The 13,956-nt window shown below is 41.6% G+C and overlaps 1 protein-coding gene across 10 annotated transcripts in view; it reads right to left on the bottom strand.

Annotated features, from left to right (window-relative positions):
- The window catches only part of bnc2 (basonuclin 2), a 533,367-nt gene that overhangs the window by 223,798 nt on the left and 295,613 nt on the right, over window positions 1-13,956 (bottom strand). For all 10 annotated transcript variants that reach the window (XM_055632361.1, XM_055632358.1, XM_055632357.1 and 7 more), the window contains one exon: window positions 6,141-6,243. In XM_055632361.1, coding sequence (XP_055488336.1) covers window positions 6,141-6,243 — 103 coding nt within the window. The remainder of the gene's footprint in view (window positions 1-6,140; window positions 6,244-13,956) is intronic.

The following is a 13,956-nucleotide window of genomic DNA, read 5'->3' on the forward strand; positions in this document are numbered from 1 at the left end:
CACACAATTATGTAATACGATGAATGAAAAATTAAAATTGTATATACTTCCTGGAAACCAAAACAGCTAACTGTACCCCTGGTGTGATTTCACCAAAAGCCTTGTACAATTATAATTAGGTTTCCTCATACGTCTTGCAGTACATACGTGTTAATATTCTGTACTTCAGCTACAAGAACACCAAAATCTCTCCAAACTCCTAGATAAGGCAAACTCTCAGAATGTAATAATTTTGCAGGCTACACATGCATCTGGATAGATGCAAGAAGTGATTCACAAATATCGACGACATTTGTATTTCTCATATGTCCCTATGATGTCGAAGGTGGCCTTTCCAACTATGGAGTGTATACTGGTTCTTAGATTCATCCCGTTCCCTCAAATGTTATTTCTCTCGTACATGCTCTCACACATTCCCATCAACTCCACCTGATTCCCCTGTCACCTATATGCACGGAGGTAATGTTGCTTATAGTGGCCAACTAATCCATCAACCCAGCACCCAGGGCAAAATCAACACAATCACAGAGGAAACAGGCAAACTCCACACAGACAGCAATGTGGGTAAAATCAAAACCATTGCAGACATGAGGCAGCAGCACTGCACCACTGTATAGCGTGAAACTGAGAGGTTGTGACAATGAAGAAAGATTGAATGTGCCAGAACTTTTCCCTCCTATAAAAGACAGGGGTCACCTAATGGAAGTGTGAGGGGTATTGATAGGATTGATGTCAACAAAAGTTTACCACTTCACGGCTCGTACTAAAGCAGATCCCAAAAATCTAAAATAATAAATTCATGAACAAAGTCAGAAAAACCTTCTCAATCCTGAGAATGGCGAAAATGTGGAGCTTACAAGCACAGAGCAGCTGGGGTACAAATATCCAGCTGGATTTGAGGGGAAATAAGCAATATAAATGCTGATGGGATGAAAAGATAATGCCAGGCATAGACCATGTGCATTGTCTAGACTGTTCCTACATTTGGTTTAAGTGTCATGTTAAGTCAATGCTACGAGGTTCTCTCTTTAGTCACTCGGTAAAAGGTGGTTCTTCATGGCAATGTGAATGGTATTTCCCTTATTATGGGCTAACCTTTAAAAGCAAGCGATACAGGTCTGGCAGTGCATTGCAAACCTTACGTTAATATACCAATTGTGTATATCAAAGTTAAGGACGTCTGAAAAATACAAACATTTTAGCTAAAATGTAAACAATGACAGGCCACATACAACTGTGAATGGACGAGCCTGAAACCCTCACACAGCTGTAGAGAGCCGGACATCCTCCATCCAGGTTACGTGCAGGGCTTCTCCTTCACTGAGGAAAGCTTTATCATCACCACCTGGCACCCACTGTGGAGGATGTGTGATCCCCCCCCCCAAGTTCCTTCGCCAGCACTGAGACTAGCTGGAACAACATGCAACAAAATGTAAGCTCTTCCAAAATCTCGGGGGAAAATTATTACATTTTCCTCAGCACAAAGATCTGTATCATGCTTTTTTAGAAATCCTAAATTGAAATTTGCTAGAATTACAAAAATATCTGTTTGCAGTAATTCAAATGACTGTATGAGTTTCGCTGAACAAAATCCCTTTGGTAGGACTTCAAAAACCTCATCTTTGCGTTTTGAGAACTGTGCTATTTGAGATCTGTGATCTCAATTATTGGAAAGTATATTTTAATTTCATCTTATTTCTTCCTTTACTCGACTACGATAATCCTACAAAACATGAATTTGATAATGTTACTCTCCATTAATGAAGCACCAACTATTCCAACTGGCATGTTTAAATATTCTTTGATTTTTCAAAGTACATTCATCAATTAACACAATTACAAAAATAAGGAAATTACCCCAATTAGCTTCAAGTAATTCAGAGAGATTGAAAGTGATTGAGCTGCCTGCCTGTGTGCGATAATCATTTTATCTTCACCACAGAGAGATAACTTATGATCTTGCACACAACATCCATTCATGTATACAGAATAAATTAAAACTACACAAAAAGAGAACTTTTATCACATTTCTTATTATCTTATTCTAAGCGACACTTCAGCTAAGAGCTCGATTTCATAGCCCGGGGCAAGGTGCTGCTTGACACTCCAAGCAACGTATGTTCCAAACTTTGAACCAAATCCAGCTCTGTAGAATGGCCTTTTTATTTAATAAGTACCACGTCTCTGCTCTCTCCTGTGTTGCAGTACGCTTTGAGGCAGTCATGCAACAGTCAGCACCAGGAGATAATAACATCTCCAGATAAAAGTAGCAGCATTAATGTCATTGTCAGAACATTCCCTTTGCAAATCTTTTGGCGTTTTGACCCACAGATGTGACACCTGTTTTTGTCTCGTCTGATCCTACGACACACTAAAGGCTTGCCTGACACATATACTGCCAGATACAGGAACAATAAAAATGAAGAAATGCTTATCAGAGGGGCTGCCAAAATGTTGTAGGAAAGCTCTTTCTGTGGGCTCTCCGTTTAAGCATCATTCTTCAACCCATCTCCCCCCCATTCTCATTTTCCTCCACCTCCTCACACTCTTCTCTTTTTCTCTCCCTCCATTTCTTCTCAGTCTCTCCTTTCCCCATCTTTCTTTTACTTTACTCCCCTCCCCTATATTTCTCTCCCTCGTTCTCCCTTCACCTCTCGCTCTCTCTCAAAAATCTCTCACTCTTTTCTCACCTTTCTACCTTTATGTTCCACAACTAAGAGGAACAGGTTCTCTCCATCTGTCATCCCTTCCTTCCTCATCACCTCTACATGCTTATCATTACTCCCTCTCCCTCCCTTTCATTCCCTTGCCTCTCTTCCCCAAATCCTTTCCTCTGTCACTCTGTCCCCTATCTTCCCTATTTTCATCCAAACCTGTCTCCCCCAAACACCTGGCCCCTTTCTCTTATTTTCTCTCTCCCTCCCTAACTTTCTCTCTCTTCCTCATTTCTCTTTCCCTTTCTGCCTTTCTGCCATTCCCATCCTTCTGCATCTCCTTCTCACTTCTTTTGTCCCACCGCTTTTTCCACCTCTCTCTTCCATGTGCTCTTTCTTTCTCTAGCCTTGTCCTTTCCTCTTTTTCCCTTCATCCCATTCTCTCTCTCCCTGCTCTTTCCAACCTTCCTCCCTTCCCTCTCTCTATCTTTCTCTTTATACCTTCTTTCCCCATCTTTCTCTCACCCTATTACCTCCCTTTCGCACCTTCTCCCCTCTCCCCTTGTCTGCCTCTTCCCTTTGTTCATGGCCATTTACTGTGTTTATATTTCTCTTTCTCCCCATCCCTCCCTTCCCCCTCTCTGCCACCCTTTCCCCTAGGCCTCTTGCTTTTCTTTAGTTTAGATTAGAGATACAGCGTAGAAACAGGCCATTTGGCTCACCAAATCCGCGCCAACCCACCATCACCCCTATATTTCTATCCTAGGGACAATCTTACAAAGCCAATTAACCTAAAAACCTGCATGCCTTTGGAATGCAGAAGAAAACCTGAGCACCCAGAAAAATGCATGTGGTCACAGGTAGAATGTTCAAACTCCGTAGAGACAGCAACCTGAAGAAGGGTCCTGACCTGAAACATCACCTATCCATGTTCTCCAGATGCTGCCTGACCGATGAGTTAGTCCAACACCTTGTGTCCCTTTTTATAAACCAGCATCTGCAGTGCTTTGTTTTCCAAGTCTTTTTAAATCTGCCATCCCAAGAATAAAAAGTGAATCTTCACTGAAGCCATTTTCTCTGAAGTATGTACTTCCTTGGGTAGGATGATCAAAATAGTAAACAATATTCTAGGTGTGCTCTCACCAAGGCCATATATGACTGCAGCAATATTTCTTTCCTGGTACTCAAAATATTCTTGCCATAAAGACGACCACTCGGCTTGACTTAGTAATTGTTGCTGAACCAACAAATTAACTTCCATTGGCTGTTGTATTAAGACATCTAGCTCTCTCAGAAACCTTTCAATCTTTTTGAAAAAAATCTTTGTTCTACTCATTTTATTTCCATATTATATTCATCTGAATGATTGAATGTATGAATGAATGTATGAATGTATGGATGTATGAATGAATGAATGAATGAATGAATGAATGAATGCATGCATGCATGTATGAATGATTGAATGTACGAATGAATGAAAACTTTATTGTCATTCAGATATACACCTAGACACAGTGCACCTTGAACGAAATTTCGTTGCATTTTACTCTCCAAAATCAGGTAATAGTTAAAAGTTCTAGGTGCGTCCATAAAAATGCCTCATGTGCATGGTTCTGTAAAATAAATATATATAAAAAGTTTTTAAAAAGTGTCGATATTTAAAAAGTTCTAGTCTCGGTTTTGTTGATTGTTCAGTAATCTTATGGCCTGGGGGATGAAGCTGTTGCAGAACCTGGTTGTCCCGCTCTTCATGCTGCGGTACCTCCTCCCAGAGTTAAGCAGTATGAACAGTCCAAATTGTGGGTGTGTGGGGGCTCTGGTAATGCCCTTAGCTCTAATCAGACATCGTTTGTAACCAATGTCCATGATGGAAGGAAGGGAAGTCCATCTGACATATCATTCACCATTCACTTATCCTTTCTTCATGTTGCAGCTTTATAAACCTTTGGTCGGGCCACATTTGAGGTATTGTGTGCAGCTCTGGTCAACCCGTTACAGGAAAGATGTAGAGGCTTTGGAGAGAGTAGAAGATGTTTATAAGAATGTTGCATAGATTTGAGGGTATTAGTTATAAGAAGAGGTTGGACAAACGTCTGTTTTCTCTCGAGCATCAGAGCGTGAGGGGAGACATGATAGAAGAATCTAAAACCACACATGAGAGGCATAGATAGGGTAGACAGTAAAAACCTATTTACCAGGATGCAAATGTCTAAGACCAGAGGGCATAGCTTGAAGGTCAGGGGGAAAGTGTAAAGGAGATGTACAGAGCAAGTTTTTTTTGTACACAGTGGTGGGTGCCTGGTTGCATATTGGTGAAAGTAGATATGATAGTGGCATTTAAGAGGCTTTTGGACAGCATATGGATGTTCATGGAATGAATGGAGAGGAGAGCAGAGGCAGTGAAGGCAGAGGAGATTCATTTAACTTGGCATCATGTTCGGCACAGACACTGTGGGCAGAAGGGACTGTGCCTGTGCGGTACTGTTCTATATTTTATATGCCCCTGCATCTTTCTCACCATCCACACCAGCACCCACCATTATATGTTCAGCAAACCTGGATGCATTACACTTGATACCCTCATCCAAATCATAGATATACATTCGGAGTATCTGGAGCTCCAGCAGGAATAGCTGAAGCATCTCATTACCCACAGCTTCCCAAATCAAAATTGACCCGTTTATGGCTTCTCTGTTGTCTGTCCGATGACAAGCCTCAATCATTCCAGGATATTATCACTAGTTTCGTGTATGCTAACTTTGTTGAATTTCTTTTGTGTTTTGCATCTTGTACGAATCCTTCTGAAAGTTCAATAACACCACATCAGTGGACTCCCCTTTATCTATTCCGTGAGTTACAACCTTTAAAATCCTCTAATAGATTTGTCAAATACAATTTCTCTTTCAAAATTCCACATTGTCTCTCCCAAGCTAATATTATCCATGTTATTTATGGATTCCTGTATTTTCCCTTAGCTACCGCTAAAAAATGGCCTTGCAAGTCATCATTCATTTAAAAGGGGACAAATAGTAAAGGACAATACATGTTGGTCTTTTCACCAATCGCCATATTTCATGTATTAATAAAACGTTACAGCTCATTCAAACTTTAGGCAGCTCTTACAATACAGATGTCCTCATTACTGCAATGCAACGAAGGACAGTCTATGCAGTTGCACTACACCTTTGGAAATGTCTCTGTACTCACAATTTCTGACTAAGAGGTGATGAAGAAACCCTGTAAGGCAGTCCTCGTGCAAGGCTGGTCACAGAATGGAACTCGCCTCCTGGAGGAAGAGTTTGAAGCGAACAGCAGAGATGGCTTTCTAGGAAATCTGGAAACACTCATGCAGAATATGGTGAGAGTGTGTTGCCATGCAGTGGGAGGAGACATGTGTGGACTGACTACCTGTTTGCATGCTGCGCTTCAACTCTACACCATTGTGCCATCACTCAAAATGTCTGGTGTAAGCTGTTGCTGACTCACCATGTGCCACCCAACCATGTTTGCACTGGTCACAGGTCCGCAGGTTGATCTTGCCTGGCTGGAAGCATTCACAAGTGCAATTTACCAGTGTGCAGCGGATGGCCTAAAGGAAAGAGACAAGAGAAAGTATATGGTCAGCTGCATTGCATTGCAAGAGATTCAGTCACTCACAGTAATGCTGTTTACTCCCATGGTTGCATTTTTTTTCTCTAATCCTTCTGTCCCTGCAGATTCTTTCCTTAGGATGGAGAGTAAAGTAATATCAAAGTCATTCCAGATAATGTTTGTAAAACTGAAAACATTTCATGTGAAACTGGCTGACAGATTATCTTGCTTATCTTCATGGACAAAAGAGGACCAATGGTAATCTCAACAAGTGATTTAAAAAGAAACCTTGCTTTTAATCTAGAACAAACAATTACAGTCGACGACCAACTCTAAAACATTTGTCATCAAAAAAAGGTGCAAAAGGAGTCAGTCATTCAGCTCCTTGAGCCACTCTATGTCATTCAATAATTAGTGGCTGATATCCTATCACTCTGCACCTGATTTCCATAACCATTCCATTAGTGCTCAAATTTCTTGTCAAAGTCAGCCTTAATTAGGCAGCGACTGAACTTGTACAGTATCAAGGGGAGAGAACTCCATGGCGGTACAATCGTCTGTGAAGAAATTGATTCAGAGCTCTTTGCATCTTCCTCACAAATCAATTTCCCACCTGGGTTTTAGAGTCAGCAATTTCGGATAATTACATCGGACCTTCATCTACACCATTTATATAGATTGTAAATAGCTGAGGCCCCAGCACTGATAATTGATGCATTCCAATGGTTAGTCAGACAACCTGAAAATGATCCTTGAGAGAAGAAAAAGCACTGGAATTACTCGGTTGTTCAGGAAGCATCTCTGGAGGACATGGATAGGTGATGCTTCAGGTTTGGACCCTTCTATCCATCTACATAGAACATTGGAACAGGCCCTTTGGCCCACATTGTTTGCGTTAAACATAATTGCTTAGTTAAACTGATCTTCCCATTTCCCCTGCACATCCATGTGTCTCCCTAAAAGTCTCTTATATGCCACTATGGTATCTGCCTCTACCCCACCCCTAGAGATGTGTTCCAGGCCTCCAAACTCTTTGTGTAATAATCTTGCCCCACACATCTACACTAAACTTTCCCCCTCTCACTTTATAGCTAAGCCCTCTAGTGTTGGACATTTCCACCCTGGAAAAAAGGTTCTGATTTTCTATCCTGCCCTATTCATAGTTTATATACTTCTATCAAGTCTCCTTTAACCTCGGATGTTCCTGAGTAAACAATCCAAATCTAACCAACCTCTCTCTCCCTGTAAATAAAACCCTCTAATCCAGGCAGCTTTTTGGTAAACTTATGTTGCACCCTCTCCAAAGCCTCCACATCTTTCCTGTAATGGGGTGACCAGAACTGCTTCTATTCTTATTTTGTTCACCGGTGTTCCAGCTCACACAGATTAACACAGGAACCAGTGCACTTTCTGATCACTCACCAACTCCCATGCCAACAAACTTTGTAAGACCATGCAAGGGAGGAAGCAAAACAGACGGAGTTCCCACTGCTCCTGTTTCTAATCATATTCAAAATACAGCAACTAGTACAGTAGCAAATATGTCAATTATATTTCAGCAATGTACAATGACAACTCTCAAAGCACCTAATGACTTAGGTTCTGATTAAAATCTGGCAGGTTGAACTTTGTAGATCACATCTGTAGCCAGTCTTGAGTTGTTACGGTTCATCAAACCAGTCTTGCAGGCTGTCACTGTGAACTCTGAGCTGAGGTGAACATAATCCATTTCTGTGGACTTTCCATTCTCCCACAAATCTGTCAAAAATGATCTAGGTTACCATCTGATAAGAAATTTGAACCGCAATCAGACTGCAGTTGTCTGGGACAGTGACAATACCCAGATCACTACGGGCATCTGTAAAATGTAAAGCAGAGACTTGTCCAGATTCCAGAATTCAAACAGGAATCCCAAATGCCTTTCCCCAATTTAATATTCTCTAAGCTTCAATTGTAAATAGAAAACTTCAGATAAATCTGCTGAGAGTAAAGGTTCTAAAGCTTCCTATCTTCAAGGAAGAAACTGTTATTCAGATTAAGATCTATTTTTAATACTTTTTAGTTTAACTTTATAAATTATTTCAAAATGTCTGTATTTTCTCAAATTCTTTTATTTGGAATAAAAGTATGACCTGCTGGAAACTGCAGCAGTTGACATTTCAGGTTGACGATCTCTCAACAGAACTGGGTCAAGTTGGTGATAAAACAAGTAAAATAGAACGGCACAGAGGCACAGCAGTTAGCGTTACTGTCACACCGCTCCAGCGACCTGGATCTGATCCGAAGCAAGGGTTCTGACTGAGTGGAGTATGCATATTCTCCCTGTGACTACATGGAATTCCCCAGGCAATCTAACTTTCACATACATCTGAAAGATGTGTTTGTCGGTAGATCAATTGGCTATGGTAAAATGCCCCGCACATAATGGATGGCAGAATAATCAAGGAAGAGTCGATATGATATAGTTGTGGGATAAAGAATGGGATTAATGCAAATGGGTGCAGGATGGTCGGTATGGACACAGACGGCTACAAAGGGGCCTATTTCTGTGGGGTATGATTATAATACTTTGTGAGAGAGTAAACAATCTGAATGTTTGAGAATACCACATTTGCAACATTCAGTTTCTTTCCAGTGTTCTGGTACATTAGATTTAATTCATTTCCTATTTACATCTCTTCCAAACCACCTTTTGTTGTTCACCAGTTTCTAACCACTGCTCAGCTAGCACCATCACTACTTATGTCATTTAATCCATCTTGAACTTTCCTTTTTCCTTCTACTCTTCTCGTCAACTTTATTTCAAACTCTGATGAAAATTCATTACCCCGGGACGTCAATTCTGCTTCTCTCCCGACAGATGCTGTTGAATATCTCCAGCATTTGTTTTTATCCCAGATTTCCAATGTCTGCAACTTTTTTTTAAAATACGTTTTGCTCTTTTTATTTTTTTTTTTTAAAAACATTACTTATATCACTTATAGCTGTTAGCAAAATATCTCTTAAATTGAGGACAGCTTTGACTGGAGGCAAACCTTCACTCCCAGCTTCATCTCCTGTCACACTTTTGTCAGATTGTTCTGGGAACAGAGTATTTGCATGGTGCCACCTTAGGCCGATTCCTCAATACCATCCAAAGTGAATAATCTCTTGCATTGTTGCATTCCTGCCATGTTTTATCACTCACTTCATCTGCCTGTAGGGGGTCAAGGAAAGAGCGTTCACGTCGCGGCCCAATTTCCACCACAGGTGCAAGACAGACACCATTGTGCAGATGCCGATAAGTGTGTTCAGCTCTGGCTGAACAACTTCTAATCTTGTGTGTGGACTCGATAAGAAGAAGATCTGCCTGTATCTCCCTCAAATCTCATTCTCTCACTGAGCTTTGCAACCACAAACCTGGTTGTGTCACATTCTACATTTATATAGGGTGCAAACAGCCAAGGCCCACCATCCAACCATGTGGCACCCCACCAGTTATAGCCACTCAGCTTGAAGATAACTAGCTAACTCTAGTTCTGGCAGAAAAAAAACTCTATGAGTTGTCGTGCAGATTGCACTGCCCAGTGGGGTAGTGTAATCCCACTCAATAGCAATTTTCAAAAGAGTGCTCCAATTAACGAAAAGGGAAAAGATTGTGGACTCTGGAGAATGTGTTCCCTTTCCAATAGGCAGAACAGGATGGGTCCAATGGTCTCTTTCTATAGTCATATTTTGTGATTTTAGGGAGAAACAGCCTACTATTTCAACCTTGCAACTCTACACAACTGTTCCATATCATGAGGGATTTTGAGAAGACAAATAGAGAGAAACGAGTTCCCTCAGGTCAAGGATGCAGGTTAGTGGTAAAACACCAGAGGGGAGAGTAAAAAAGTGTATTTGCAACTAATTGCTATGCTCTGGAAGGTGCTTGCCATGATGATGGTAAAAGCAAGTTCAATAATAATACAAATGTGCAATTGGATAAACACTTGTAGGGATATGAAGAAGGAGCAATTTAGGGTGAGACTAATTGGATTGCTCTCTCATAATAGCCCGATAACGGGCCTTCAGTGGTTTGTGTTCTATAATTCGCAGTGTACGTGTACAATCAGTGTGAATGTAACATGTACATAGATAATTCATCAATCCATATCACTGCACCAGTGTGTAAATATACATATATATATAAAAGGCATATGCACATTTGTTTAGAAACTATGTGTGTAGAATATCTATGCATACAATAGGCGTGGATATAATGCATCAGAGTGCATAAGACATTATGTACCCAATGCATGCGTGCACACTGCATCGGCATGCAGACAATGGGTATAGAGTCCATTTGTATATGCAACATGTGCATGGACGGACGACACTTCAGGTCAGGACCTTAAATGAAGGAGAAGGAGAGAAAGGAAGCAACAGGTCCAAATTTGTGGGAGATATAGATTACAGCTCATGGATGATGGCATGGGGAGAAGGTGAAATGAAGAGTGGCTGATTGAAAACAAAGCAAGAAGGAGTGAGGGGACAAGGAAGGGAAGGATCTGTAAAGCAGGCGGAAAAGGGAAGAATGTGCCCACGGAGAGACAGTTTGGAAGAGTGATGGAGGACTAGTCAAGAGAGATATGAGGGCTGGTTGCACGAGTGAAGATGGTTTGCAACAAGAAGAGAAAAGCAGGAATGGCTTGTGAAGCATGGGAAGAAAAGAGAAGAATCAGAAAAAAGGGTGTGCAGAGAAAGGGGAAGCGCAAGTGGAAGGGTGGTGGGGGGGGGAGGTAAACTGAGGGAGGGAAGGGTAAGGGCATATGGATAGACGGAGGGGAAGGGTGAGCAGAGGGAGCGGAAGGTCACACTAGTTTCTGTTAGATGCAATGGGTCAAGGTGAAATAGCCTGTTCTTTAATTCACTGAATAATACAATTAGCCTCATGATTTAATTTCTTTGATGTTTGAGTAATTTTATGGCAGCAGTTGAGAAAGAGTGCCAGTTCTCAATTGAAATGGGAAGCGATTTTTTTCCAAGTGTCAATAGATGGAACTGAGGTTCTCTGAATCATTTTTTTAAATAAGCCAACAGCAGCATTTGAAATCTGTTTGCAACCAGTTTTGGAATTGGCATTAGAAAGAAAATTGAAAACAATTCCCTACATCAGAAACAATGTTCTCTATACCGAACTCCAGGGAATGTAGACCTTGCAAGCCATTTGCTACTTTGAAAATGTTCATTTCTTGAGAAGATGGTCCAGCAACTATCAGCAAAAAAATTGCTACCTGGTTCCTATTTGCTAGTGAAAATTGTTTGCATCTTCACAATTCAAAGATGCATTCCAATATCCTGTTTGTGGTACTCTTCTAAGTACACAATATTGGATGAAACCTACAAGAACATTATTTGAAGTTTCAAGAATGACAGAGGATATGAAATAAAGTCACAGTTAATTCCTCACAATATGTTCGAAAAAAAACCCAATATAGGAATTATATTCCTATTTTATTCACATCTAACGATTTCTCTATTTTTCAACATGGCTCACTCATAGAGCCATGGACTCAGAGTCGTTCAGCACCGAAGTGGGGCCTGCAGCACTTCATGACAACTTTTTCTCTCATATCCTTCTATGCTTTGCCTATTTATGTGTCTGTCCAAATGACTCTTCGACATATTAATTGTATCTGATTCGACTACCTCCTATGGCAGAGTATTCTGGATATCAACCACTCTCGGATTAAAACATTTCCTGCTCAGATCTACTTTCGAATTCTTTCTTATGGCAATAGTTGAGAAAGAGTGCCAAGGCCTGTTTCCACGCAGCATCTCTAAGCTAAACTAAACTTGCTAATCATATCTCCTACCTTCTTATCCAAGTTGTTAACGTTGCTGTTCAATGTATGTCAGGCCCTGGATAGCTCCTTGCCTAACATCTTTCAAATGCTGTCATAAGATATTGACTGAAATAAGCACGGTTTGTACACTGGAAGAATCAATACTACATTACAATGAAATGTTTTACTCTAATTGTGGGATGACTGCCCAAACCTTCATATTGCTTAAGAAAGCAGTAGAAATAGTTTAATAACTCATTGAAACAATTATTGCCAACCTCTGAAGAATTCTCTTACACATAAAGATATTTTCTGAGTCTGAAGAAGGGTTTTCTTCGCTCCATAGATGCTGCTGCACCCGCTGAGTTTCTCCAGCATTTTTGTGTACCTTCTATTTTCCAGCATCTGCAGTTCCTTCTTAAACAAGATATTTTCTGAAGATGGTAATGCAAATTTACAAAACATATCAGCAGAAAATTATTAAACCTCCAGCTTTGAATGGTGTACCGAGCTGTCTTTAATGGATAGTCACTTCAGCTGCTAATCACCTGAATGGACAAAAATTAGGTGCTGGCCATTCTTGTATAGCTAACCAACCTCAATATCTGAATTCCTTCCTCCACATCCGCAGAGAGTGCAACATTCAACATCTGCAGAGATTACTTTTCCAAGGTTTCTACAATTGTGAGTCTCATTGGAGGAGTGGACATTGACTGTTTCTCCAACGAGTGAGTGAACCAACATCAGCCTGCCTGAGTCTATCATTGTTATGGGTCTTGCTATGAAAACCATCAGGGTGTGTGAAGTGTACATGCATGCTCTCTCTCTCTCTCTCTCTCTCTCTCTCTCTCCCACACACATTCACACAAGTAGATGTAGCATAATGGCATAGTGCAAGATTTACTGCCTTCGTGCCAGAAACCAGGGTTTGGTCGTGACTATGTGTAATGTCTGTATGTTCTCCCTGTGACCGCGTGGGCTTTCTCCATGTGCTCTGGTTTCCTCCCACGTGCAGGTTGGTAGGTTAATTGGTTTCTGTAACTTGTCCCTCGTGTGTAGGATAGAACTAGCGTGTGGGTGATCTCTGGTTGGTGCAGACTCGATTGGCCGAAGGGCCTGCTTCCACGCTGTACCTCAAGACTAAAATTAAACCAAACATTCAGCCTCACATTGACAGACAGCCTTACACACTGTGCCTCATATATGCACACAGATCTCTCTCTCTCTCCCTCTCTCACACACACATGCCACACATCCACAGAATCCCATATGAAGACGCACACACCCACCTTCAGTCACAGACAGACCCACAGACTCTTGCATAGTCACGCAGACAGATGCGCATAGTCACAGTGCCAGAGACTTTCACAGTCACACAGCCACATATGTAAGCGCCCACCCACCTCCTGTGCGGGTTCCACAGCTCTTCCCTACTGCCAACCATACTGTGCTCTCCATCTGCCTCTCCCTCTAAGCCCCTTCTCCCCATCACATTAATTCCCTCTTCCAAGTCCTCAGTCCATCACTCTCCTCAAGCCCCTCCACCTGGTCCAAACTCCACACCTGCAATGTTTTTGACATCCTGATTTCCTCCTCCGAGGCCTCACATTTGGACCCCAACATACGCACCACAGTGTGTTCGCAACCCACCGTGATGTTGAGTTCATTTTTCCACTGCCTCCGCCCAAGTGCCTTTTCCTTACCCCCATTGATGACCCCTTCACCAAGTCCAGCACTCCGCTTCCGTTTGAACACCCCACACTGGCCTTTCACGCTCTGTCAGCCTTTTCATTTCTAAGTGGAGATGTGATATCGACTACCTTGACTTCTCCACCCCCTCTCTCAACCACTCCAACATTACCTTCTCCAGATGGACAGTTCTCTGCTCTCTCTGTGCCAAGTCC

This window comes from Leucoraja erinacea, chromosome 3, assembly GCF_028641065.1.
Source record: "Leucoraja erinacea ecotype New England chromosome 3, Leri_hhj_1, whole genome shotgun sequence".
Classification (NCBI taxonomy): Eukaryota; Metazoa; Chordata; class Chondrichthyes; order Rajiformes; family Rajidae; genus Leucoraja; species Leucoraja erinaceus.